Genomic DNA, 27344 nt, shown 5'->3' with positions numbered 1-27344 from the left:
ACAAAACAGTCACCCTGTGCTGGGTTCGTCCAGAGCGTTACGCCTCCAGTGGAGGGGTTCAAGGGAGAACCACACAGAACTGAGCCCTGTTTTTCCAATGGAAAATGTTCCAAGGTGGGCGGCGCCGGATGCCCAAGAGAAACGAAACCTCGGGCTGAGAGCGCTGGACAGGAACCTCCTGAGCGAAGGGCCGTTTAGCAGGAAGGGCGTCTCCTCGGGGCTGTACAATGGCTGTTGCACTCTCTGTCCCAGGCAATGGGCAGTCAGCAAAGGAGCAAACCAGGGGGATGAACCTGCCAAGGGGCATCCCAGGAAGGGCCTGGCTCATGGGAGAGAATCCAGCACCTGGCAGGGAATCCAGAGAGGGGCAGGTGGGAATCACGGCTCAGCAACAGCTTCAGCCCAAGAGCAATAAAAACACCAGAGACTCATTTGCCTCCCGCGCTAGAACTTTACTGGGAAAGGAACTTAACTGCAGCGTCAGGGGCGCAGGCAGTGACTCTGGGGTGGGGGGTAACCGGAGAGCGAGGGGAGATGGAGACAGAGAAGGCGCCTTTACAGCCCAGCAAACGGCCCTGACACTGGGCAAGACGCTCTTGAGAGATTCCAGATTGGGGTGGGGGGTGCAGGACTCCTGGGTCACGGTGCTGCTGGGTCACCGGGCACTGTCGCTCCTCATGGATTCGCGCATGTTCTGCCCCTTGATCCGGGTGAAAACGTTTGTGCCGACCCTGCAGGGAAGCGCAGAACTGAGGTTACTGGCCCAGCACGGGCCTGCGCTCGGGGCTGCCCCATACATGGATGGAGGGAGTGGAAGGGGATGCAGGGCACAAGGTGCATTAATCTGAGATGGAGAGAAGCCCAAAGAGGCACCTCCTCCAGGCGCCACCTCACAGGGGCACCCGGACGCACAATGCAGGGGCAGGTCGGGGGCTGGCAGGCACCTCCTCCAGGCTCCACCTCACAGGGTAGCCAGCCGTCCAGCCCAGGGAGGCAGCGTGGCTGTGAGCACCCTGCACTGGCATGGCCTCAGAGCCACCCAGCAGCACCCAGGGGGTGGGCACGGGCTCTGGGGGCTGCTCATCCAGCCACCCCCCCTGGGTGGGTCAGCAAGGCCACCCTTGGGCTCTTCCCTGGCACTGACTCGGTTCCCTGGGGATGCTGCCGCGGTGGGCTGCTCACCCATTAGGGAGTTCTCGGAGAAGAGCTGTGGGAGGACATGGCCCTGGCCCTGGCCCTGGCCTGATCCGCCGGGGATCACACACAGCCCTGGGGCGTGACAGGGCCCAGGGAACTCAGCAAACCTTCATCCCCCTGTAGCAAGTGTGATGCAGTAGGGGCTGTCTGCGTGGGGAGTGGGAGAGCAGGGGAGGACTTTAGGGGATGGACGATGCCAGGGCCTGTAACCTGAGCTAGGTAAGGGAGGGAAAGGTCAACACCTTTGCCCGGGAAGGGGACAAAGGAAGGGAGTGGCAGGAGGGAAGCAGTTTGAGTTTGGGCTTAGGGCTGGATGGGCGGAATTCAGGGTATCCTAGCTAGGATCCAAGCACCCTGAAAGCCCAGAAGGACTCGGTGGAGGGGTCCTGACTGTGCCTGAAAGCTCTGCTGTAACCTGTGTTCCTGTTGTCCAATAAACCTTCTGTTTTACTGGCTGGCTAAAAGTCACTGTGGGTCCCAGGAAGAGGGGTGCAGGGCCGGACTCCCCCACACTCCGTGACAGCAAGATACATGGATTCCTAGATTGCTAGGCCAGAAGGGACCACTGTGATCTGTGTCTGACCCCTGCACGGCACAGACCCTAGGACTGGTCCAACCCCTGCATGGCACAGGCCCTAGGACCAGTCCGCCCCCTTGCACGGCACAGGCCCTAGGATTGGTCCGCCCCCTGCACGGCATAGGCCCTGGGACCGGTGCAACCCCCCTGCACAGCACAGGGCCTGGGACCAATCTAACCCCTGCACGGCACGGGCCCTGGGACCAGTCCGACCCCTGCATGGCACAGGGCCTAGAGCACATGGGGGGGGTCCCCCAAGAGTTTGTGATTTGGTGCTGAGAGCCCTGCCCTGCCCTGCCCCACTCATCCCACATGGGGTTCCCTGTATCTCCAGCACCACAGCCTAAGATCTGGGTCGGGATCCCAGGCCTTGGCACAGCGACAAGCAGAGACGGGGCCAGGCCCTGCAGTCCCAGCTCTGCAGGTGGCTCCTTCGCTCCTGGGCAGCCTGTGCCCAGTCACCCACCTGGTTGCTTTCCAGTCGGCGCCGGGGGATCCGACCTCCTGGCGCAGCAGCCACATGGTCTGCAGGGTCTCCTCTCCCTGGTCATCCACGAAGCACTGGCCCACGAAGACGCTCATGGAGTCTAGTGGAGACTCTGACAGGTGACAGAGTGACAGGGTCAGGGCTGCTTGCTCTGAGACCTCCCCCCCCACAGGACCCCCAGACAGAGTCTGCAATCTGCAGTTTCTCCCCAAGGCTGGCTCCAGTCCCAGGGGAGGGTCAGTGCAGTGATCCACTCTTGGGGGAAGCGGGGGGGAGGGCAGGGAAGTTGCGGCGGGGACAGATCACCGAGCGTGGAATGGGGAGAGGGAGAGAAGCAGCTGTCCAAAGGAGGTTTCTGCAGCAGCAAGTGATTTCAGCCTTCCCCATTGGCAGCACTGCCCCTCCTGTCCCCATGCCAGGTCAGCCCATGGCAGGCGTTAATCACCCAGCACAACCCAGCCCCCGAGTGGCACGTCTGCAGAGACAGGCTCTGACTCTCATGCAACAGGACCCTGCAAAAGCCTCCTTCTCCGTGTCCGAATTCAGGCTCAAGGGACCCCACCAGCCCAGCAGGATGCCCCAGGGTTACCCTAACCCCTCCCCCAGACTCAGCTTGACCTTGGTAACCCCCAAGCTGGGTACCCCCCAAGCCATCACACTGAAGTGAAAAACAAGGTGAGTCGCTTTGCCCGCCTCAGTAATGGGCCTCCCTGCTGTTACCCTGTGACGTTATTGATAGAATCTGGGACCATATAGAACATGGGTTGCAACCAGGGTCCTGTAGTGGCACCAAATCTTATGTAAAGGGGGTCATATAAGGTGTCTAAGACCAGGTTATAGGTTGCTGGTTATGACTATGCTGTCTGTATGTCTGTAGCATTTTGTAGCTGAAGTTATGAATATTGGCTCTATACTGTCTGTATTTCAACTTTGTGCTGTGTTACTGCGAAACATCCCAAACAAGTTTGATGTTAGCTCTGCCCAGCCTGCTTGATGGCCCATTAAGGACCATCAGCTACACAATTGACCCATGGAGAGAAGGCAGATACACCTTGTGACTCAGCAGGGTGTGCAGAAACTGGCCCATGTGACTGCAGACTCCATTTTACTGTAATTTCCACGGTAAGAGCAAAGAGGTTCTTACACCTGGAAAAGCCTATATAAGACTGATGCCTCATCTCCATTTTGTCTTCAGTCCTGCTTCTTACCTCTGGAGGGACTTTGCTACAAACTGAAGCTCTGCACAAAGGACTGAATGACCCATCCCAGCGGGGGATGTTCTCCAGAGACTTGATTTAAACCTGCAGTTTACTCCATCACTGCTACAAGCCTGGACTAAGAACTTTGCCATTACTGTATGGAATTGATTCCATTTAACCAATTCTAGCTCTCATCTCTATCTTTTTCCTTTTATGAATAAACCTTTAGATTTTAGATTCTAAAGGATTGGCAACAATGTGATTTGTGGGTAAGATCTAATGTGTTATGTTGACCTGGGTCTGGGGCTTGGTCCTTTGGGATCGAGAGAACTGTTTTCTTTTATTGGGTGTTGGTTTTCATAACCATCCATCCCCAGGACGGGTGGCACTGGTGGTGACACTGGGAGACTGGAGTGTCTAAGGAAATTGCTTGTGTGACTTGTGGTTAGCCAGTGGGGTGAAACCGAAGTCCTTTTTGTCTGGCTGGTTTGGTTTGCCTTAGAAGTTAAAAAACCCCAGCCTAGGGCTGTAACTGTCCTGTTAGAGCAATTGGTCCTGAATTGGCACTCTCAGTAGGGTCCCGCCAGAACCGCATTGTCACAGTACTGGTGGTGATACTGGGAGACTGGAGTGTCTAAGGAAATTGCTTGTGTGACTTGTGGTTAGCCAGTGGGGTGAGACCAAAGTCCTCTTTGTCTGGCTGGTTTGGTTTGCCTTAAGAGGTGGAAAAACCCCAGCCTAGGGCTGTAACTGCCCTGTTTAAGCAATTGGTCCTGAATTGGCACTCTCAGTTGGGTCCCACCAGAACAGCATCATCACATACCCCTCTCAGACCTTGCGGCTGGCCCAGCACAGGGCCCTGTGGGTCATTTAGTTCTGTAGGAGAAATGGGTCTTGGAGCCAGGCATCTGGGATGCAAACATGGCAGGCGAGAGCGGCTTTGCTGGCAGCTCCGAGCCCTGCCCAGCCAGTCCTGGGCCCCACAGCTCTCCCCATAGGTGCCGACCCTGTGGGCGCTCCGGGGCTGCGGCACTCCCAGCTCGTCCCAGGGCCAGGCGCCCAGTGACTGGGCTGCGCCTATCGCTACATCTCTGCTCTTCCTGACCCCCCTTCCCAAAGGAACCCGCAGGGACACCCCCAACCTCAGGCCTGTGTGCGCCCGGCCTTGGGACACAGGCTGCTCCTTTCGGCCCCTGCCCCCATAGGTGCTGGTTCTAGGGGTGCTGAGGCTGGGCACCCCCTGACTCCCCCAGGGTGTGCAGCTTGCTTCAATGGCTCCAGCCTCCCACTAGCACCCTGCCTCCCCTCACCATCACCCCATGGGGAGCGCAGTGGCTGGACTGTCACTTCAAACCCGTTTGACCCATGCCAGACCAGCCAGGACGGGCTGCGTTTCCGTCACTGGCCCCCTCCCATCCCCCTCCAGCCAGCAAGTGGGGGGTGACTGGGACACCCCCGGCCCCTCCCCCGGCCTGTAGGCCATTTCCAAATCCCAGTGCTGCTTCCTCCTCAACAGCTCCAGGGGCACAGAGGCCAACTTCTAGTGTTCCCCGGGGGGGTGCTTTACCCCCACTCCACCCCTCCCCCGCAGCCCTTCCCTCGCCCCACCTCTTCCCACCTCCACTCTGCCCCTCCCCCGCAGCCCCACCCTTGTCCCACCTCTTCCTGTCTCCACACTGCCCCTCCCCCATGGTCCCACCCTCACCCCACTTCTTCCCACCCCCACACTGCCCCTCCCCCGCAGCCACGCCCTTGCCCCACCTGCAAGGGCAGCCACCCACAGCACCTGCCTTCCGGCCCCCTCCCCAGTCAGAGCCCGCCCCCTCCCCGCCTTCAACACTCTGCCCCAGTGTAGCCCCCCCTTGCCAAGATGTGTCACCCTCTCCTGCTCCTTGTGCAGTCACAACCGTCCCCCCCCACGACTGGGGCCCCTGGCTCACGCTCACCCCCAGGCCCCCCGGGCTTGGGGCCCCCCGGCTCACACTCACTCATGGCCCTGGGCCCCCCGGCTCACATTCACCCCCATGGCCCTGGGGCTCCTTGGCCCACGCTCACCCCCCCAGCTCCCCCCGGGCCTGGGGCCCCCAGGCCCACTCCCACCCCCCAGACCCTCCTCCCCGACTTGGGGCCCCCTGGCCCATGCCCCCCCGGCCCCCCTGGGCCTGGGCCTGGGGCCCCCCGGCCCACGCTAACCCCCACAGACCCCCCTGACAGCCCCTTCCCTTAAAGAGGCCAGCCCTCCCCAGGAGTGGGGAATGAGATCCCCAGGCTTGTCAGCCCCCCTCAGACCACGCTTACCCCCGGCTCCGCCTGGCCGGCACCGAGGCAGTGCAGGCTACACACCTGAGAACTGCCACTTCACGGTGAAGCCGAAGGTTGGCTGCTCCGTCGGGCTGGCGCCGTGCTGGATTCCATGCAGGCGCGACGCCAGGCGGTCAGCCTTGGGGGCCATTGCCGCGGAGAGGTATGAACCCGAGAACGCTCCAGCCTCGCTGAGTTCAGATACAACCATCTTGCAGCCCACGCTGCTCCTCCACGATCCGGACAGGACACACTGGAAAGGGAGGGACACAGTCGGCAGGACCAGGGGCCCCCCACACCATTGCAGGGTCCGATGCTCAGCCGAGGTGATGGCCCTGCCAGCGGAACGCAAGGCACCAACCACTCAAACCAGAAATGAACAACGAAGTCTTCGTGTGCGCTCTGCTTCCGGAGCTCTGCAGGGGAGCCCCTTCCCTCCTGTGACCCCGTAACCAACTGAAAACATCCTAAACCATAAACACAGAACTGGGGGTCTCCTCTGCTCCTGGGGGTGCGGGGGGCTCTGCTTCTGGAGCTCTCCAGGGGAGCCCCTTCCCTCCTGTGACCCCGTAACCAACTGAAAACATCCAAACCATAAACACAGAACTGGGGGCCTCCTCTACTCCTCGCGCTGGGGGGGGCTCTGCTTCTGGAGCTCTCCAGGGGAGCCCTTCCCTCCTGTGACCCCGTAACAAACTGAAAACATCCTAAACCATAAACACAGAACTGGGGGCCTCCTCTGCTCCTGGGGGTGGGGGGGGGCTCTGCTTCTGGAGCTCTCCAGGGGAGCCCTTCCCTCCTGTGACCCCGTAACGAACTGAAAACATCCAAACCATAAACAGAACTTGGGGCCTCTACTGCTCCTCGCGCTGGGGGGGGCTCTGCTTCCGGAGCTCTCCAGGGGAGCCCCTTCCCTCCTGTGACCCCGTAACAAACTGAAAACATCCTAAACCATAAACAGAACTGGGGGCCTCCTCTGCTCCTGGGGGTGGGGGGTCTGTTTTCTCCTTCCTAACCCATGGGATGGGGGAGCTGTCCTCCATTCTCTTGCCACCTGCTCCCTCTCCCCACAGCCAGAGGAGCCTACTGAGGCAGCTGCAGGTATCTGTGCCTGACAGCAGTGGAGGCCCAGGCTGGGCGAGGGTCCTGGAGAGCGGACAGGCCCCATGGCGCTGATACGGGAATGGGATGCTAAGCTGTATCACATTGTTCGGCCACGAGGTGGTGCTGTGTGGTCCACACTGTATTTAAGCTATTGTGGGCCATCCCTGGCAGGCCATTCAAGGAGCTGCAAAATACAAACTGGCCCACAATCACAACACTTACGCTAGACAAAAAGATGTGTCTTTAAATCAGGTTGGCTGACATGTTTTACCTGACACGTCTTAGAACCCTGTCTGACGAAGTGGGTATTCACCCACGAAAGCTCATGTCATGCTCCAAAACGTCTGTTAGTCTATAAGGTGCCATAGGATTCTTTGCTGCTTTTACAGATCCAGACTAACACGGCTACGCCTCTGATACTTAGAACCCTAGTGTAGACAAGGCCTGCTGTAGTTTGAGTATTAGTTGGTCAAGGTGAACCCTATTTGGGAGCCTAGGCTGCACAGAACCAGCTCACACATGTTAAAATACAGCTCATCTGGCTGGGTTTAAAAATGTTACTTAAAACATTAGCAACCTGTTTTCGAGAACCTGCCCTTTTCCTAGTCCCAGGTCTAGAACAATCGGGCCCTTCCTCCCCGAGGGCAGACAAGGGATTGTCACCCTATGAGATATTGCTGAGTCCTGCCAGTTGGCTGGTATAACCTGGGTAACCGGAGGGACGGGGAAAGCTGAGCACAGCTACACTCAGCATCCTGCTTTGTAAGCTGCCATCTTGGTGGTGATGGGGGACTTCAACTACCCAGAGACCTGTTGGGGAAATAACACAGCAGGGCACAGGTTATTCAATACGTTCTTGGCATGTATTGGAGAGAGTTTTGTATTTCAGAAGGTGGAGATGGCTACTGGGGGGAGGCTGTTCTAGATTTGATTTTGACACATAGGGAGGAACGGGCTGAGAAGTTGAAAGTGGAAGGCAGCTTGGGTGGGAGTGATCATGAAATGAGAGAGTTTGTGATTCTAAGGAACGGTAGGAGAGAGAACAGCACGATAAAGACAATGGATTCCAAGAAGGCAACTTTAGCAAACTCAGGGAGTTGGTAGGTACGATCCTATGGGAAGCAAGTCTAAGACCTTGGCTACACTGGCGCTTTACAGCGCTGCAACTTTCTCACACAGGGGTGTGAAAAAACACCCCCTGAGCGCTGCAAGATACAGCGCTGTAAAGCGCCAGTGAAAACAGTGCCGCAGCGCTGGGAGCGCGGCTCCCAGCGCTGCAAAGTAAACCCCATCAGGATGTGGAGTACGTGCAGAGCTGGGAGAGCGCTCTCCCAGCGCTGGCGCTGCCACCACCCTCACACTTCAAAGCGCTTTGAAGTTTCAAGTGTAGCCATAGCCTGAGGGGAAAAATTGTTCAAGAGAGTTGGCAGTTTCTCTAGGAGACATTATTAAGGCACAGGAGCAAACTATCCCATTGCACAGGAAAGACAGGAAGTGTGGCAAGAAACCACCCTGGCTTAACCAGGAGATCTTCAGTGACCTGAAACTCAAAAAAGAGTCCTACGAAAAGTGGAAACTTGGTCAAATTACAAAGGATGAATATAAACAAATAACACAAGTCTGTAGGGACAGGATTAGAAAAGCCAAGGACAAAACGAGATTAAACTACCTAGAGACATAAAGGGTAACAAAAACCCCAAACCATTCAACAAATGCGTTAGAAGCAAGAGGAAGACCCGGACAGCGTAGGCCCGTTACTCAATATAGTGGATGGCTCTGTTTGCAGGCAGCCTTCCTGTGGAGTCAGGCTGGGAGGAGTGAAGGCTTGGGGTCTTACAGAGACATGTGATCATGTCACCTGAACTGGAATCCATCTTTAACCTGCTGTTTTTCAGTTGAGAAGTGGGGGGTGGGAACCCAGAGAAACAGAGGATTCCTGCCTTATGGAAAAGATATGTAAATAGGTGGAAGAGAACAAAGAAGGAGCCATCATGAAGAATCCCCTAGCTACCACCTGAGCTGGAACAAGAGCTGTACCAGGGGAAAGAATTGTGCCCAGGCCTGGAAGGTATCCAGTCTGAGGAAAAAACTTACTGAAGCATCTCTGAGGGTGAGATTATCTGTATTCAGTTTGATTAAACATAGATTTGCGTGTTTTATTTTCTTTTGCTTGGTGACTTACTTTGTTCTGTCTGTTACTCTTGGAACCTCTTAAATCCTAGTTTCTCTATTTAATAAAATCACTTTTTACTTATTAATTAACTCAGAGTATGTGTTAATACCTGGGGTAGCAAACAGCTGTGTATAGCTCTCTATCACTGTTATAGAGGGCGAACAATTTCTGAGTTTACCCTGCATAAGCTTTATACAGGGTAAAATGGATTTATTTGGGTTTAGACCCTATTGGGAGTTGGGCATCTGGGTGCTAAAGACAAGAACACTTCTGTGAGCTGCTTTCAGGTAAACCTGCATCTGTTGGGAGACATGATTCAGACCTGGGTCTGGATTTGCAGCAGGCTAGCGAGTCTGGCTCAAACAAGATAGGAGACCGAAGCCCTAAGCTGATGGGGCAGGGAAGGCAGGGGCAGAAGTAGTCTTGGCACATCAGGTGGCAGCTCCGAAGATAGTTTCTGTGATCCAACCCATCACAGTACACTTATAAAGTTTGCGGATGATACCAAGCTGGGAGGGGTTGCAAGTGCTTTGGAGGAAGGGTTAAAATTCAAAATAGTCTGAACAAACTGGAGAAATGGTCAGAGGTAAATAGGATGAAATTCAATAAGGACAAATGCAAAGTGCTCCACTTAGGAAAGAACAACCAATTGCACACGTACAATGACTGCCTAGGAAGGAGAACTGCGGAAAGGGATCTGGGGGTCAGAGGGGATCACAAGCTAAATAAGAGCCAACAGTGTAATGCTGCTGCAAAAAAAGCAAACATCATTCTGGGATGTATCTGTGACGAACTGGGAATGTTCTTAATGTTTTCTCTAAATACTGCGTTGGTGCCTCAGTGTCCCCATGGCAGTTCTTAAGTATCTGGCAGAGCAATGGCCAGTGCACCTAAATGCCTGGCACTCTGTCTCCTAGCAACTGATGGCCTGGGCCCTCCTCTGCAAAGGTGCCAGCTGAAGGTGTTGGAGACAAAGGGATCAGGTGACCTCCTGGCCCGGGAAAGGGGCTGAGGAGAGAGGAGGGGCTGGGGGGGTTGTTAGTCTGGAGCTGGCTGGGGTCAAGGGTGGAGGGCAGACCTGGGGGTCTCGCTCATTGGCCCCCAGAATGGACCCAGCCGAGGGGTCCGGTTCGCTGTATCTACAAGCTCTGTTTTAGACCCTGTTCCTGTCATCGAATAAACCTCTGTTTTACTGGCTGGCTGAGAGTCACATCAGATTGTGAAGTGGGGGTGCAGGACCCTCTGGCTTCCCCAGGACCCCACCTGGGCAGGCTCACTGTGGGAAGCGCACGGAGGGGCAGAGGATGCTGAATGCTCCAAGGAGAGACCCAGGAGGTTAAGCCGTGTGAGCTTCTTGCCCTGCAGACAGTCTGCTCCAAGGGAAAGGAGGCTTCCCAAAGTCCCGCCTGGCTTGGTGGGGAGCAGTTCCAGAGCATCGCCTGGGGACTCCGTGACAGTATCAGCAGGAGTGTTGTAAGCAAAACACGAGAAGTCATTCTTCTGCTCTGCTCTGCGCTGATTAGGCCTCAGCTAGAATATTGCATCCAGTTCTGGGTACCGCATTTCAGGAAAGATGTGGACAAATTGGAGAAAGCCCAGAGAAGAGCAACAAAAATGATTAAAAGTCTAGAAAATATGAGCTATGGGGGAAGATTGAAAAAAATTGGGTTTGTTTAGTCTGGAGAAGAGAAGGCTGAAAGGGGCCATGATACCAGTTTTAAAGTACATAAAAGGTTGTTACAAGGAGGAGGGAGAAAAATTGTTCTTAACCTCTGAGGCTTGGACAAGAAGCAATGGGCTTAAATTGCAGCGAGGGAGTTTTAGGTTGGACATTAGGAAAAACTTCCTAGCTGTCAGGGTGATTAAGCACTGGAATAAATTCCCTAGGAAGGTTGTGGAATTTCCGTCACGGGAGATTTTTAAAAGCAGGTTGAACAACCCCTGTCAGGGATGGTCTAGATAATACTTAGTCCTGCCCCGAGTGCAGGAGACTGGAGTAGAGACCTCTGGAAATCTCTTCCAGTCCTACAATTCTATGATCTACCAGATGTGGTGGGGACCCCCAGTAATAATAACGCTTCCAGCACTTCTCCCAGGTGTTCCCCCACTTGCTAGTGAGCCTGACAGGCTTTATTCTCTGCAGCCCAAACGCACCCTTTGTGCTGCTCGTGGGTCCATTGCTCCTCAGCTGGGGAGATTTACAATGAAACAGCCCCTGGAGCTCTTCTCGTCCCTGCACTTTATGGGAGACAGAATCTCCCTGGCTGTAACAGACGTCGGGGCTTCCAGCCAGAACAAAATTCCTGCAGGGAGAAAGGCTCCACTCCCTCCCCACCTCCCCAAGAGAACCGAACTCCCACTCCTGCCTGCCCACAGCAGGAACCCCCTACATGAACCTGATCCATCCCAGAGCCAGCCCCAGCCCCCAGTCCCCTTGCCCTGCCCAGCCTGAGACACCCCAGAGCCAGCGCCCAGCCCCCTCGGCCCCTCACCCTGCCCAGCCTGAGACACCCCAGAGCCAGCACCCAGCCCCCTCGGCCCCTCACCCTGCCCCAGCCTGAGACACCCCAGAGCCAGCGCCCAGCCCCCTCGGCCCCTCGCCCTGCCCAGCCTGAGACACCCCAGAGCCAGCGCCCAGCCCCTCTCCCCCCCACCCTGCCCCAGCCTGAGACACCCCAGAGCCAGCGCCCAGCCCCCTCGGCCCCTCACCCTGCCCAGCCTGAGACACCCCAGAGCCAGCGCCCAGCCCCCTCGGCCCCTCACCCTGCCCCAGCCTGAGACACCCCAGAGCCAGCGCCCAGCCCCCTCGGCCCCTCATCCTGCCCAGCCTGAGACACCCCAGAGCCAGCGCCCCACCCCCTCGGCCCCTCACCCAGCCCAGCCTGAGACACCCCAGAGCCAGCGCCCAGCCCCCTCGGCCCCTCGCCCTGCCCAGCCTGAGACACCCCAGAGCCAGCGCCCAGCCCCCTCGGCCCCTCACCCTGCCCAGCCTGAGACACCCCAGAGCCAGCGCCCAGCCCCCTCGGCCCCTCGCCCTGCCCAGCCTGAGACACCCCAGAGCCAGCGCCCAGCCCCCTCGGCCCCTCACCCTGCCCAGCCTGAGACACCCCAGAGCCAGCACCCAGCCCCCTCGGCCCCTCACCCTGCCCCAGCCTGAGACACCCCAGAGCCAGCGCCCAGCCCCTCTCCCCCCCATCCTGCCCAGCCTGAGACACCCCAGAGCCAGCGCCCAGCCCCCTCGGCCCCTCGCCCTGCCCAGCCTGAGACACCCCAGAGCCAGCGCCCAGCCCCCTCGGCCCCTCACCCTGCCCAGCCTGAGACACCCCAGAGCCAGCGCCCAGCCCCCTCTGCACCTCACCCTGCCCAGCCGGAGACACCCCAGAGCCAGCGCCCAGCCCCCTCGGCCCCTCGCCCTGCCCGGCCTGAGACACCCCAGAGCCAGCGCCCAGCCCCCTCGGCCCCTCACCCAGCCCAGCCTGAGACACCCCAGAGCCAGCGCCCAGCCCCCTCGGCCCCTCACCCTGCCCAGCCTGAGACACCCCAGAGCCAGCGCCCAGCCCCCTCGGCCCCTCACCCTGCCCAGCCTGAGACACCCCAGAGCCAGCGCCCAGCCCCCTCGGCCCCTCGCCCTGCCCAGTCTGAGGCACCCCAGAGCCAGCGCCCAGCCCCCTCGGCCCCTCGCCCTGCCCAGCCTGAGACACCCCAGAGCCAGCGCCCAGCCCCCTCGGCCCCTCACCCTGCCCAGCCTGAGACACCCCAGAGCCAGCGCCCAGCCCCCTCGGCCCCTCACCCTGCCCAGCCTGAGACACCCCAGAGCCAGCGCCCAGCCCCCTCGGCCCCTCACCCTGCCCAGCCTGAGACACCCCAGAGCCAGCGCCCAGCCCCCTCGGCCCCTCACCCTGCCCAGTCTGACCCATACCTTTCTCTCTGAAGAGGTGCTGAGGGTCACCAGAGCCAGAGTGAGGATCAGGGAGAAGCCGATTTTCCCCATCTCCACTTGGAGTAGAAGCCGCCTGCAGAAGCCAGTTGAGTCTCCCAGGCACTTAGTCTGGGGCCACCCGTCAAGCCCTGTCTTTATATCCCCTCGCAGCAGGCCGGGGCTGCAACCTGAGCTGTGCTGGTTCTCTCTTTGCTGGCAGTTCCCAGAAGTGAGCGGGCACTTCGGTTATTTTGTTCGTATCTCACTGAAATTCAATCTCCAGCCCAAGCCGCTGGCAGGGCCAGCAAGACAAAATGAAAAGAAGCCGTGTGACCTGGGCAGTGATATGAGGAGTGCGGTCAGTGCCCAGCTATAGATAGAGCCCAGCACACGGCAGAGGCGGACAGAGACCAGCAGGGCCGTTGGCCTGCAGTGAGAGCTGGAAAGGTGCCTGGCTCTGAGGGCTATGCCCTGCCATGGCTCATGGGGTGTGCGAGGGCACATTACCTGGGCCGGCGAGAGAGCTGATGGCAGGACAAAGGTTCTCCGTGTGCCATGCACGGGAGCGCAGGGGCAAGGTGGGGCTTGAGTCCATTAGCAGTCAAGATCCTGAGTCTCTGAATGGTCACCAACGCTTTCAGAAATAATGACATTACATATTCGCCAGCACCTGCCCCTGCCTCCTAGACAGGTGCAATGAGTGATCTGGGGCCAGCCTCTCTTAGCGAGCACTTTGCAGTTGTAACTTCCCATCTGCCATTCTATTATTCTGCGGCCATTCAGGACTAGGCTGAATATGTGAAAAATCCATAATCCTCTTTGAAGATCTTAGAATCTTTGCTAGCAAACTGAGGGCCAGTTCCAGTCCTTGTTCGTTTAGCAGTTCCACAGCTGGCAAAAGCAGCTTCATGCTTTCCTGTGGCCTCATGGTCTCCCTAAGTCAAGAACAATTCACAGCCTTTTCCTTACCAGTCTCAGGCCTCCTTCCCAGCAACTGGATTCTCTGTGGGGATACCTGTAGCCAGTTAGTTCATGCTATCAATGAGTTGTGTTGTGACCATGCTGTAACCTCCTATGTTATTTCTTGTGTGATATCAGTAGGATAGGACTGTCAGAGGGACAAGGATGTAGGAGGGATGAGTGTGCATTAGGTATATAAGTGAAGGACGATTGTAGTGCAAGGCCTACAGGCTGAGGCTTGTAAGATTTCTGCTTAGCCTCACCAGGTTTAAGGCAGCCTGACACAGGTAGATGACCAGTAGTGATCCTGTGCCAGTAAGGTAACCTGATTACGGTAATGGAGGTACCTGCCAGTGATGTTCTGGGAAAACAGACCGCCGTGAACCCATCTAGATGGCAAGGTTCCTGATAGTAACATCATGGACAGTTCTGCTTTGACCGCAGGCTCTCATGAGAAGAAGGTGAATTAGGAAAACACTGTATGAAAAGTGGGGCACCAGACAAAGTATGGGGTGTGGAAGTACAGACAAGGACAAAGTGTTAGAACCCTTATGCATATGCATTTGTGTGAGGTGTGGCCAAAACCACAAGATAAAAGGGGTCCCTGGCAGGGACAGTGTAGGAAGACCCTGAGGGAAGGCCCCAGCAGGAACCCCCCCGCTATTGATAACTGCCTGTTGAGAGGGCCATCAGAGCAGATGAGTTTGGATACAGCAGTAGCTCAGGTTGTGTGCACCCAAGTGTGATTGCAACCTTAGTCATTTGCTGAGTATAACTTAAACTCTTCACTTGTAACCATGCGTGGTCGCTGCATTCATTCTGTGCATCTCCTCAGTGTCTCCCACTGTAAGAGAATTGCCAAGGTAACATTCATCCTATTGATCTGAACAGTGGCGCCATGGGAGCCAAACTCACTCTGGAGGGATGATGTTATTTGTAATGAAGCTGCCTCTGGCGGGACACAACTGAGAATATCAGTTAAGGACAAATTGCTCAGAGCAGAGCAGTTACAGACCAAGGCTGGGTTTCCTTTACTTTTAAGGCAAACCAAACCAGCTGAACAGAGAGGACTTTGGTCTCACCCCACTGGCTAACCACAAGTCACACAAGCAATTCCCTCCAACACTCCAGTTTCCCACTATCACCACCAGTGCCACTCCTTATGGGGATGAATGGTTATGAAAACCAACACCCAAGTAAAAGATAAAAAGTTTTTCCCAGTCCCAAAAGACTAAGCCCCAGATCCGTATATCAGTCAGATTATACCCACAAATCACGCTGTTGCCAATTCTTTAGAATCTAAAATCTGAAGATTTATTCATAAAAAGAAAGAGAGATTAGTGTTAAAATTGGTTAAATGGAATTAAGCACATACAACAATTGCAAAGCTCTTAGTTGAGGCTTGTTTCAGGCTTGATGGGATTACTGCTGATTTAAGCCAATCAAGTCTCTGGGGTACAAACATCCCAGCTTGGATGAGTTGTACAGTCCTTTGTTCAGAGCTTCAGTTTCTCGCAAAGTTCCTGCAGAAGTTAGAAGCAAGACTGAAGACAAAATGGAGGAGTTTCCAGGGCGTTTTATATCCTCTGCCATATGGAAGGACCCCTTTGTTCTTACTGTGGAAAATCACAGCAGCCAGGTGGAATTTGGAGTCACATGGTTGTGATGAACTAGGAATGTTCTTAATGTTTTCTCTGAATACTGTGTTGGTGCCTCAGTGTCCCCATGGCAGTTCTTAAGTATCTGGCAGAGCAAAGGGCCAGTGCACCTAAATGCCTGACACTCTGTCTCCTAGCAACTGATGGCCTGGGCCCCCCCTCTGCAAAGGTGCCAACTGAAGGTGTTGGAGACAAAGGGATCAGGTGACCTCCTGGCCCAGGAAAGGGTCTGAGCAGAGAGGAGGGGGTGGGGGGGGTTGTTAGTCTGGAGCTGGCTAGGGACGAGGAGTGAAGTGCAGATGTGGGGGTCTGGCTCACTGCCCCCCAGAATGGACCCGGCTGAGGGGTCCGGTTCGCTGTATCTACAAGCTCTGTTTTAGACCCTGTTCCTGTCATCGAATAAACCTCTGTGTTACTGGCTGGCTGAGAGTCACATCTGACTGCAAAGTGGGGGTGCAGAACCCGGTGGCTTCCCCAGGACCCCGCTGGGGTGGACTCGCTGTGGGAAGCGCACGGAGGGGCAGAGGATGCTGAATGCTCCAAGGAGAGACCCAGGAGGTGAAGAGGTGTGAGCTTCTTGCCCTGAACAAGTCTGCTCCAAGGGAGAGGAGGCTCCCCAAAGTCCTGCCTGGTTTGGTGGGGAGCAGTTCCAGAGCATCGCCTGGTGACTCCGTGACAATGGTGAAGTCACATGTCCATGCATGACTCAGTTCTTTACAGGTAGACCGGCCATTGCTCACATGCTGCCTTGAAGATTCCCAGGGAGGCTTCTCATATGTGGATTGGAGTCTCCCAAGGTGCATGCGAAGAAGTGAGCTGTAGCCCACGAAAGCTTATGCTCAAATAAATGTGTTAGTCTCTAAGGTGCTACAAGTCCTCCTGTTCTTTTTGCAGATACAGACTAACACGGCTGCTACTCTGAAACCTGTCAGTTAAGCGTTTCTTGATTGGGCACTTAATCTGCAAATTCCTTTCTCAAGAAGCTGAGGAATGCTTCACTCAGGGCATGGCTACCCGTGCGGATGTAGAGAGCCGTGGGAAAGCGCTGCAGTGTGCCCACACTGACAGCTGCCAGGGCACTGGCCTGGCACATTGGCGGCCCTTGCAGCGGCATTGGGAGCAGTGCATTATGGGCAGCTATTGCAGCATGCTTTTCAAATGTGGGGGTGGGGTGGAGTGTGGCAGGGAGCGTGTTGTGTGTATGTGGGGGAGAGAGAGTGGGTTTTTGGGGGGCTGAGAGCAGGTCAGAGTGCTGTCTTGTAAGCTCAGACAGACCCCCCCTTCCCCACCCCCGCCTCTCTCCGTCACACACAGCATTCCACACTAATGGTTGGTTTGTCTCGGAGCAGATAAGCAGCCGGCTGTCAGAAAGAGAGCTTTCAAAGGGCATTTCCGTGTTCCTGCAGTGACTCAAAACAGTGACAAGAGTGACCACTGGACTTAAGGGGATTATGGGACCTTTGTGGAGGTTGACCAGAGCGCAGTAATGCAACACCTCATTCACACTGATGCCCGGGCGTTGTAGCCAGGCTCAGCAAGCGTTATCCCACTCGCCGAGGTGGAGAACCAGGAGCGCTCCAGCCAGGGAGTCCGGGCGCACTATGTGCCTTGCCAGTGTGGACAAGTCGGGAGTTAGGGCACCCAGGCCTGCTTTAATGTGCTGTAACTCGCAAGTGTAGCCAAACCCTATGGCTACTTTAGAATCAAACCCATTGAGATATCAGAGGAGCCTTTTCAGAAGTGGATATGGACTTAGTGGGACCCCTCAGCAAGGCGACTGGGTCTGGGAAGAAATACATTCTGGTGGTGGTAGATTTCGCTGCCCACTACCCTGAGGCAGTGGCTCTGTCCTTTCTCGAGGCAGACACTGTGGCAGACACGCTTATGACCAGTTTCAGCAGAGTGGGGGTCCCCAGGGAGGTCTTTACAGAGCGGGGTCCAATTTCATGTCAACCCTGCTCCAATGTTTGGGTGGGGGCCGACACACCTGGGCCTCGGCATATCACCCTCAGTCCAACGGGCTGGTGGAGAGGTTCAATGGGACCCTAAAGATGATGCTGAAGAGCTTCATGAATCAGCATCCTCAGGACTGGAACAATTATTTACCCCGTCTGCTGTTCGCATACAGTGAAGTGCCCCAGGAATCAAACGGGTTCTCTCCTTTCGAGTTGCTGTGCAGGAGGAGAGTGAGGGGATCCCTGGACTTGGTGAGGGATGAATGGGAGGGGAAGGCCTCCCCCAATGGATAATCACTGGTGGAGCATGTACTGACTTTCTGGGAAAAGCTCGCTGAGCTCATGGGCTTGGCCAGGGAGAATCTAGTCAGGGCTCAAGGGAAGCAGAAGATCTGGTACAACTTCATGGCGCGTGCCTGCTCCTATGCCACTGGGAACCAGGTGATGGTTCTCATCCCTGAGAGAAAAAACAAAACACAAACCACTCTCCTGTAAGGTGTTCCCCATTCAGAGTCACGGGGAAAACTGTCCAAGACCTGGAGAGAGATTTTTAAGGTGAAGGGTGATCCAGCAGTCCTCTAGCCCTTGGGCCTCCCCGTGGTGCAGGTACCCAAAAAGGACAAGTTGATCTGGTTTTGTGTGGCCCATTGGGCACATGGGGCAGGAACGTAGGGATGGGTAATACAGAGCCCACAGGGTCATTTCAGTCCATGTTTATGCTTTTCTGGGGTGATGGGTAAAGCCCCTACCCAGAAAAAGACAAAAAGGAGGGGCAGAAGGCCTGGCTGGAGCCCTAGGCATGGCTAGCAGTGTGGACCAGAGGTTGGGAACCAAAGTAGGCCTGGCCTTGGCAGAAAAGCAGCCACCAGGAATTGGCCGACCAAGTCAGCGCATCCCCGACCGGAGTGGACGGAACAAGAACGCCAGGAGTTCTCAAGTAACTACGTAAGCACATTCCCAAGACCCCGTAGAGGAAGACGCCGACACTCGTAAGAGAAGGACGGGATGACGGGATAATGGAGGAGGATGTTTGGCTCGCACTATCAGGCACAAGGGTGGTGTCACGGGGTGCAGCTCTCATCACCAGACTGGCGCCTCCTGCTGGTTGGGCTGAGGATCAGCTCGAGGCTGATGCCCATGTCCGCAGTCTGCACACCGGCACTCTGTCTCTGTGCCTGCCTACGGCTCCTCTCTCAGCTCCCAGAACTGCCGTATCCTCTTCCTGACTCAGCCCTCTGGCTAGGTCAGCATCTAGGCTTCCCCCTTCCATGTGTGTGTCTGTCTGTCTGTCTAACAGTCCAGCCTGGGCCAGTGGCGGGGACCTGGGCCTGCCGACTACTCCGGGCCCCAGCCCAGAGACCCGTAAATAGCAGACTCCTGCTGCCTCCCTGCAACCTCAGTCAACGTTGCTTTATTTCCCTGGGCCACTTCCCCAGGGCCCCAGCATCTTCTTTGCCCTCACCTCAGGGCCTCAGCTGCTCAGTCCCAGGAGCCAGCCACTGCTCTGGCCAAGGGGCTGACAGCGCTCTCAGCCCCACAGGGACGCAGTCCTTACCCCCTGGGCTCCCAGCAGCAACTGCCCTACTCTGCTCCGCAGCTCCCTTTTGTATGGATGGGCTGGGTCCTGATTGGCTCTTCCTCACAGCCCTTCTCCTATTGGCTGCTCCCTGCAGCCTCGCCAGGGGTCTGTTAACCCCTTCTCTGCCAAGGGGGGCAGATGCCCCACCACAGGTGTTTACAAACAACATCTGGAGCGCAATGCTCAACTTGTTTGTATCAATGTATAAAAGGAGAAGTCATAGGAGGTACATCTTTGTAGAGGCTGAGGGGCCAGGATCTCAGAGCGCTGACTGAGCCTTTATCTAGGCACGGGCGTACCTGTGTTAGTGTCCCTGTGACCCACTGGACAGGGAGCTAGCATTGTGCTTTGCTGACAATAAACCTGGCCGAGTGCCTTCACCACGAAACCGAGCCTTTGGTCTTTCTCCACAGATAACGGGAAGTCAGCTGAAGCAGTGCGCGTACTCCATGCTAGTGCAGCTGACTGCGAGTCCAAGAACACTGCACTGAACAGCCGTGGCAACTCTTTGCAGCGCTAACAACAAAGGAAAATGCCTAGTGTTCCACTGAGGAAGGAACAATCAGTTGCACACACACCAAATAGGAAATGACTGCCTAGGAAGGAGCACTGCAGAAAGGGATCTGGGGGTCATAATGGATCACAAACTAAATATGAGTCAACAATGTAACATTATTGCAAAAAAAGCAAACATCATTCTGGGATGTATTAGCAGGAGTGTTGTAAGCAAGACACGAGAAGTCGTTCTTCTGCTCTGATTAGGCCTCAACTGGAGTATTGCGTTCAGTGCTGAGCACCACACTTGGGGGAAAACATGGACAAATTGGAGAAAGACCACGTTGTCCGGAGACTCTTCCTGACAACGCATCCCACCCCCCCACTCCCTCCTGCACCCCAACCCCTTGCACTGAGCCCCCCCCCTGTATCCCAACCCCCTGTCCCAGCCCTACATTCATGGCCCTGCATACAATTTCCCCACCCAGATGTGGCCCTCGGGCCAAAAAGTTTGCCCACCCCTGGTCTAGACAATATCTAGTCCAATCCCTGCACTGAGGCAGGACTAAGTGACTTCTCCGGGTTCCTTCCATTTCTACAATTCTGTGATACAGACAAACCAACAGGGAGTACAAGGAAACTACGAGACCATATTAGTCAGCATGATGGGGATTGAATTTCTGAGAGGGAGAGAGACGGGGAAATATATTCGCAACCCAGCACTCCCCACCAATGGAGTAGGACACTTGTACATTAAGCAGTTTCCCATCACACTCCTTGTCCCAGGTCACTGTGCAGTAGTAAGTAGCCTGCTGCAGATGGTGAACTAAGAACTATTTTCAAATAATAACAACACAGAATGACACAATATTTTTCCATTGGAACAAAGTTTATTTGGTACCTAGAGTCCAGCACTCACGAAGGGCTGAAATTTTCTAAGAGAAATGAAGCTTTGAGCTGGGAGCACTGACTAGCACGGAGCTAATGTGAAGGCCATTTGGAAGGGGAACACCATTTCCCTGGGACTTTAGTAAGGCTGGTGCAATCTCTGCCGTAGACTGATGGAGAGCGAGGAAAGGAGTGAATAAAGGGCAATAAAGCTGCCAGGAGAGTCCTGGAAAGACCCCAGCTAATGGGAGAGATTTCAGGATCCTCCAGGGAAGTAGGAGAGGGGCAGGTGGATGCCATGACTGAAAAAGCCAAGAGCAATAAGAACACAAGAGACTCCCTTGCCTCCAGCTCTAGAGCATTGCTGAGAAATGAACTAAACTGCATCACTAGGGGCGAGGGCAGTGACTCTGGGAGGGGTAACCAGCGAGCGAGGGAGCAGTGGAGACAGAGACGGGCGACTGCTGGGCAAGATGCAATTGAGATCGCCCAGGACAAGTCCAGACCAGGTGGGCACAGGAGCCGTGGAGCTGGAGGGTGTGTTCACTGTGCTGGCGGAGCTGGAGTATCACAGGGTGGAGAGTGCTGCTGAAGGATTTTTCCTGGCTCTAGATTTCGTTTCCGGGTGAAAACGTTTGTGCCGACTCTGCAGGGAAACAGAGAGCTGGTGTTACTGGCCTAGCACGGGCCTGCACTCGGGGCTGCTCAACACAAGGAGAGGCAGGAGCACCAAGGGATTCACAAATTCCAAGGCCAGAAGGGACCATCGTGATCATCTAGTTCAGAGGTCGGCAACCTTTCAGAAGTGCTGTGCCGAGTCTTCATTCATTCATTCTAATTTAAGGTTTCACATGTCAGTAATACATTTTAATGTTTTTAGAAGATCTCTTTCTACAAGTCTATAATATATAACTAAACAATTGTTGTATGTAAAGTAAATAAGATTTTTAAAATGTTTAAGAAGCTTCATTTAAAATTAAATTAAAATGCAGAGTTCCCCAGACCAGTGGCCAGGATCTGGCCAGTGTGAGTGCCACTGAAAATCAGCTCGTGTGCCGCCTTTGGCACCTGTGCCATAGGTTACCTACCCCTGATCTAGGCCGACCTCTGCACAGCTCAGGCCCTCGGACCGGTCCGACCCCTGCCTGGCACAGGGCCTGGGACTGGTCCCAGCCCCCCGCATGGCACAGGCCCTAGGATCGGTCTGACCCCTGCCCGGCACAGGCCCTAGGACCGGTCCGACCCTCCGCACAGCACAGGGCCTGGGACCGGTCTGACCCCTGCATGGCACAGGCCCTGGAACCGGTCCGATCCTCTGCAAGGGACAGGCCCTAGGATCGGTCCAACTCCCTGCACGGCACAGGCCCTGGGACCAGTCCGACCCTCTTCGCGGCACAGGCCCTGGGACCGGCCCTACCCCTGCACAGCACAGGCCCTGGAACCGGTCCAATCCTCTGCACGGCACAGGGCCTGGGACCAATCTGACCCCTGCACAGCAAAGAACAGAGACTTGCCCTGAATTCAATCCTGCGACAAGTCCAGAAGCAGGAACTGAAGGAGAACAAATCTTTTAGACAAACATCGCATTGATGACCTCTCGAGGTCCCTTCCAGTCCTAGAGTCTATGAATCTATGAATCTTGATTTAAAAGTTGCCTGCAATGGAGAATTCATCACGGCCCTTGCTAAGCTCTTCCAGTGATACCCTCACTGTTTTAAAATTGTGATTTATTTCTAATTTGAATTTGTCTAATTTCAACTTCCAGCCATGGGCTCTAGCTATAGCTTTGCCGTTACACTGAAGAGCCCTTTAAAAGTGCGTCAGCCTGAGGAGAGAAGCCCAGAGAGGGACATCCCGTCCCCAGGGCGCCTGGCCTGGGTGCTGAGCACCACTGTCTGGGGAACATCCCTCCTCCAGGCTCCACCTCACAGGGTAGCCAGCCGTCCAGCCCAGGGAGGCAGCGTGGCTGTGAGCACCCTGCACTGGCATGGCCTCAGAGCCACCCAGCAGCACCCAGGGGGGTGGGCACGGGCTCTGGGGGCTGCTCATCCAGCCACCCCCCCTGGGTGGGTCAGCAAGGCCACCCTTGGGCTCTTCCCTGGCACTGACTCGGTTCCCTGGGGATGCTGCCGCGGTGGGCTGCTCACCCATTAGCGAATTCTCGGAGAAGAGCTGTGGGAGGACATGGCCCTGGCCCTGGCCCTGGCCTGACCCGCCGGGGATCACACACAGCCCTGGGGTGTGACAGGGCCCAGGGAACTCAGCACATTTGGGGAATAAACCTTCATTCATATTCACACCACCTCCTTCTCCTCCAGCCAGATACGGGGGCGGGGGGGGCAAGGGTTTGTGATTTTGGGCTGAGAGCCCCACCCTGCCCTTCACCAGCTCATCCCGCACAGGCTCAGAGCCGGGTCGGGATCCCACAGTGCTGAGCAGAGACGGGGCCAGGCCCTGCAGTCCCAGCGCTGCAGGCGGCTCCTTTGCTCCTGGCCAGTCTGTGCCCAGTCACCCACCTGGTCGCTCTCCAGCCATCTCCAGGAGATCCGACCTCCTCACGCAGCAGCCACATGGTCCTCAGAGTTTCCTTCCCTTTATCACCAACGAAGCACTGGCCCACGAAGACGGTTGTTGAGTCTGTGAGGGAACCGGACAGGAGTCAGAGGGAGAGACAGTGCCACACGCTCTGTGTCCCGCAGATACCGAGCCCAGAGCTCAGGGTGGAGGGAGAGGGTGCACTCTGTGTTGATGACACGACTCCCGTGCCACAGGCATACAAAGAGCCCCTCTCTCTGCCTCCGCAGCATCTCACCGCGATGACGCGCTTTCCCAGGCACCTGCCCAGACGGCGGAGCAGCACAATGACTCCGTTTTCTGGGGCGGCTACATGAGACTGGGCAGGGTCAGGAAGGGGAGAGGCCTGCAGGCTGGGGGACACTTGGACTCCTCCGTCTCCCAGGCCCCACATGCCTAGGCCATTTCCGAAGTCTGCTGGCCACCAGATCTGCGCTTTTCTGTCCATGCGCCAGGGCCCTATCTCCTTCAGGGCTTGGTTCGACCCGCTCAGCTGTGCACAGGCTCCTCTGGCCTCCCCAACCCACCCGTGCCCACGGCAGGCCATGCAAAGTGCAGCTGATATCTTCCTCCCAGGGTCATCTGATCACGCCATTGTCCTCCCTGTGATCAGCCACAACCCTGGCCTCTCTTGTAACCCAGCCCCAGGACCTCCTCATGGTAGCCCAGCGTCCAGCCCGCCACAGCTGGTCAAGCCAGAGGCAGCTTTTGGAAACAGACTCCATCTTGACTTAAAGATTCCAGGCGATGGAGGATCCACCACATGCCCAGGTCAGTTGTCCCATTGGCTAATCACCTGCACTGGGAAAAAGTTCCACTTCATTTCTAATTTGGGTACATCTGGGTTCAGCTTCCAGACACTTTTGTCTGCTAGATTAAAGAGTCATCGGCTGTCAGGAAGCTCTCCACAGGCAGGTCCTTGCAGGTTTATTGTCACTGCGCTAGCTGAGGTGAGTACCGGTGTTACAGCACTAGCCGAGCTGTCGGGAGAGCGACCGCACTGGAGTTACACGAGCGGCTGGATTAGCAGAACGATGGAATTAGCTGTTGATGAGTTGTTGTAACTGGAGATGTTGCACCCCTCCCCCCAACCATGCCCCTGAATTACTAGCTAGAGCCTCGGCATCACCCAGGCTTCATCCCCCCCACTCCCCGCCACCAATGGGCCAGCTAGCTGGGATTTAGGGCACCCTTTTACGTAAGCTAGACACGTGGGTGGGTGGCCAGGAGTCGAGTCTGGGGTGACTGTCAAACTATAACTGCTGTACACACCCATAGGCCATGATTAGACACCCCCATAACCTTCTCTTGTATCACGTCAATAGACTGAGCTGCTCTAGTCTCTCCATGGGCGGCCGGTTTCCCAGAGCTCAAACCATCCTGGTAGCTGTTTTCTGACCCCTTTCCAGGACTGTAATATCTCTTGAGATGCAGACAGCAGAAACGGACACAGTAGCCAGTAATGGGCTTGCTGGTGCCATACACAATTCCTTTTAACCTCCCCAAATTGAACACAATTACTGCATTGAGTCACATATTTCCCCAAACCATTTCTGGCATGCCAGCAAACCAAAGTAATCCTCCCAGTGCCCCTGGTGCCCCTGATTCATGCTGACACTAACTCCCACCCCACCCAGCCCCAAAGCAGCACGTGGTACGTACTCGAGAACTTCTCCCAGTTGACAGTGAAGCCAAAGGTCGGCTGACTCCTCTGTGTCGTGTCATGCTGGGCTCCCTTCAGGGGCGAGCTCTGGATACAGTTGCTGGTGGCCGTCACAGCTGTGAGGTACTTGCCGGAAAATTCTCCTGCATCGTTAACTTTATCTATTTCCATCAGCGAGCCCAGCTCATTCCTCCACAGTCCGGACAGGTCACACTGAAAGGGGAGCAGACGTGGTCCCACGCACAATGCTGCACGGTCAGACACTTACCTGAGGCTGTGACCCCAGGAGCCCCGAATGCAAAAGAGAGACCCTGCAAACTAGAAAATAAAAAACCCAAAGTGCCTTGCCTGTGCTCTGGCTCCTGAGATCCCATGGAACCAGCTGGTCACAAGAAGAACCTCTGACCCTGTTCTTTGTGGGCGTGGAGGCTGCGTTTCTAGTGGCCCTAATTTCTGATGGAAGATTAATGAGCTCCTGGCTTTGTCCAGCAAAGAGCCCTCTGGGCAGGGTCCCAGTGCACCAGAGGGATGGCTTTGTAGATTCCCCTGTGTCTCGCCATGGTCAGCGTGTGCTTTTACTGAAATCCAAGCATTGCATTCCTCATGCTCGCTCCCACACCAGAGCAGCCTGCACTGCGGAGCTTCCTGCTCCCAGGTCAGGGACAGGCCCTGCTGAGCACAGACATGAAGAGCCAGAGTCCAACGTTACACAGCGTGAAGCAGAGAATGGCCAACACCAACAGTTCAGAATGTGAATCCGACCCCGTGAATGTGGGGCTGGACAGGACCTGGAGAAGCCATCTGGTTCAGCCCCGTGCTGCCACAGACTTATGTTATACCAAGACCATCTCTGAGAGGGGTTTATTTAACCTGCTCTTAAAAACCTTCAGTGCCGGGGATGGCACAGCCTCCCCTGGGAACCTGCTGTGCCGAAGTGGGAATGTTCGTGCTGTGTTCTGTGAATGCTGAGTGGGAAGTATTGACCTGGGAAGGTTGCAGGGGAGTTGTGCTGGGACGGGCTGCACTGGGGAAGGGAAGATACCTGAGCTTGTAACCTGAGAACCCAGGAGGGGGGTTGGAGGCCAGGTGACACCTCTGCCCGGGACACTGGACAAAGGTGGGGGGAGGAGCTGGGGGGAGGCTGAGTGAGAGGCTGAAGGGAGTTTCAGTTTGGGAGCTGGCTGGGAAATGGAGAGGGGAGCCCCGACGCGGCTTGGGCTTCCCAACGGGGCTGTGGCCTCCCTAGGGGCCCCAGATGGACCTAACTAAAGGGGGTCCTGTGGTCTGTACCGGCAAGACCTGTCTGGGACCATGTTCCTGTCGTCTAAATAAACCTTCTGTTTTACTGGCTGGCTGAGAGTCACGGTGAATCGCAGGAAGCCGGGGATGCAGGGCCTGGTCTCCCCCCACACTCCGTGACACCTGCCCCAGTGCTTAACACCCTGATGGCTGGAAAGTTTCTCTGACTATCTAACTTAAATCTCCTTTGGTGCAAACTGAGCTGAATCTCTCCCCCAGTGGACAGGGATAGCAGCTGGACACTGTCCTTTTCATGGCAGCCTGTTACAGACTGGACCCTGCTCAGCTGCCCAAGTTAGGCCTCAGAACAGAGAGGTTTAAAAAAGGTATTTTTGGTTTTTGTCCTGTCAAGTTCCTGCTTCCCCTGACCCTGACCCCAGCACGTGCACAGCCATCACCTGCTGCCATTTCACCAGATCGATGGAGCAAAGGGATTCTGGTCCCTGCTGCAGAAACTATCACTGGAAAACCCTCTCGGCCCCTCACCCTGCCCCGGCCTGAGACACCCCAGAGCCAGCGCCCAGCCCCCTCAGCCCCTCACCCTGCCCAGCCTGAGACACCCCAGAGCCAGCGCCCAGCCCCCTCGGCCCCTCACCCTGCCCGGCCTGAGACACCCCAGAGCCAGCGCCCAGCCCCCTCGGCCCCTCGCCCTGCCCCACCCTGAGACACCCCAGAGCCAGCACCCAGCCCCCTCGGCCCCTCACCCTGCCCGGCCTGAGACACCCCAGAGCCAGCGCCCAGCCCCCTCGGCCCCTCGCCCTGCCCCAGCCTGAGACACCCCAGAGCCAGCGCCCAGCCCCCTCGGCCCCACACCCTGCCCAGCCTGAGACACCCCAGAGCCAGCGCCCAGCCCCCTCGGCCCCACACCCTGCCCAGCCTGAGACACCCCAGAGCCAGCGCCCAGCCCCCTCGGCCCCTCACCCTGCCCAGCCTGAGACACCCCAGAGCCAGCGCCCAGCCCCCTCGGCCCCTCACCCTGCCCCGGCCTGAGACACCCCAGAGCCAGCGCCCCACCCCCTCGGCCCCTCGCCCTGTCCAGTCTGACCCATACCTTTCTCTCTGAAGAAGTGCTGAGGGTCACCAGAGCCAGAGTGAGGATCAGGGAGAAGCCGATTTTCCCCATCTCCACTTGGAGTAGAAGCCGCCTGCAGAAGCCAGTTGAGTCTCCCAGGCACTTAGTCTGGGGCCACCCGTCAAGCCCTGTCTTTATATCCCCTCGCAGCAGGCCGGGGCTGCAACCTGAGCTGTGCTGGTTCTCTCTTTGCTGGCAGTTCCCAGAAGTGAGCGGGCACTTCGGTTATTTTGTTCGTATCTCA

The 27344-nt window shown here is 56.3% G+C and overlaps 1 protein-coding gene across 3 annotated transcripts; it reads right to left on the bottom strand.

Moving 5' to 3' along the window:
• Positions 1 to 431: 431 nt before the first annotated feature.
• LOC115653784 (avidin-like) lies at positions 432 to 27344 on the bottom strand. Of its 3 annotated transcripts, none has more exons than XM_030567441.1 (4): positions 27080 to 27306; positions 5804 to 6014; positions 2241 to 2373; positions 432 to 731 (listed from the first exon to the last, which is right to left on the bottom strand). In XM_030567441.1, the coding sequence occupies exons 1-4, from the start codon at positions 27149 to 27151 to the stop codon at positions 656 to 658; spliced, it is 492 nt and encodes a 163-aa protein (XP_030423301.1). In that variant the 5' UTR covers positions 27152 to 27306; the 3' UTR covers positions 432 to 655. The 3 variants fall into 3 exon arrangements, with proteins under 3 accessions (XP_030423301.1, XP_030423300.1, XP_030423299.1); XM_030567440.1 differs by lacking the exon at positions 27080 to 27306 and adding an exon at positions 12958 to 13184; XM_030567439.1 differs by lacking the exons at positions 432 to 731; positions 2241 to 2373; positions 5804 to 6014 and adding exons at positions 20513 to 21138; positions 23009 to 23129; positions 24729 to 24942 and having other exon boundaries at positions 27080 to 27344.

The sequence above is a fragment of the Gopherus evgoodei genome, chromosome 6, assembly GCF_007399415.2.
Source record: "Gopherus evgoodei ecotype Sinaloan lineage chromosome 6, rGopEvg1_v1.p, whole genome shotgun sequence".
Classification (NCBI taxonomy): Eukaryota; Metazoa; Chordata; order Testudines; family Testudinidae; genus Gopherus; species Gopherus evgoodei.
This window is presented reverse-complemented; position numbering and strand designations above follow the sequence as displayed.

Bases quoted from the DNA above. Each gene is read 5' to 3' on its own strand.
- LOC115653784 (XM_030567439.1), bottom strand. From the start codon at position 27,151: ATGGGGAAAATCGGCTTCTCCCTGATCCTCACTCTGGCTCTGGTGACC. The intron at 24,943-27,079 runs GTATGGGTCAGA...CTCCCCTTTCAG, and splicing joins GCACTTCTTCAGAGAGAAAG to TGTGACCTGTCCGGACTGTG. The intron at 23,130-24,728 runs GTACGTACCACG...GTTCCCTCACAG, and splicing joins CAACTGGGAGAAGTTCTCGA to ACTCAACAACCGTCTTCGTG.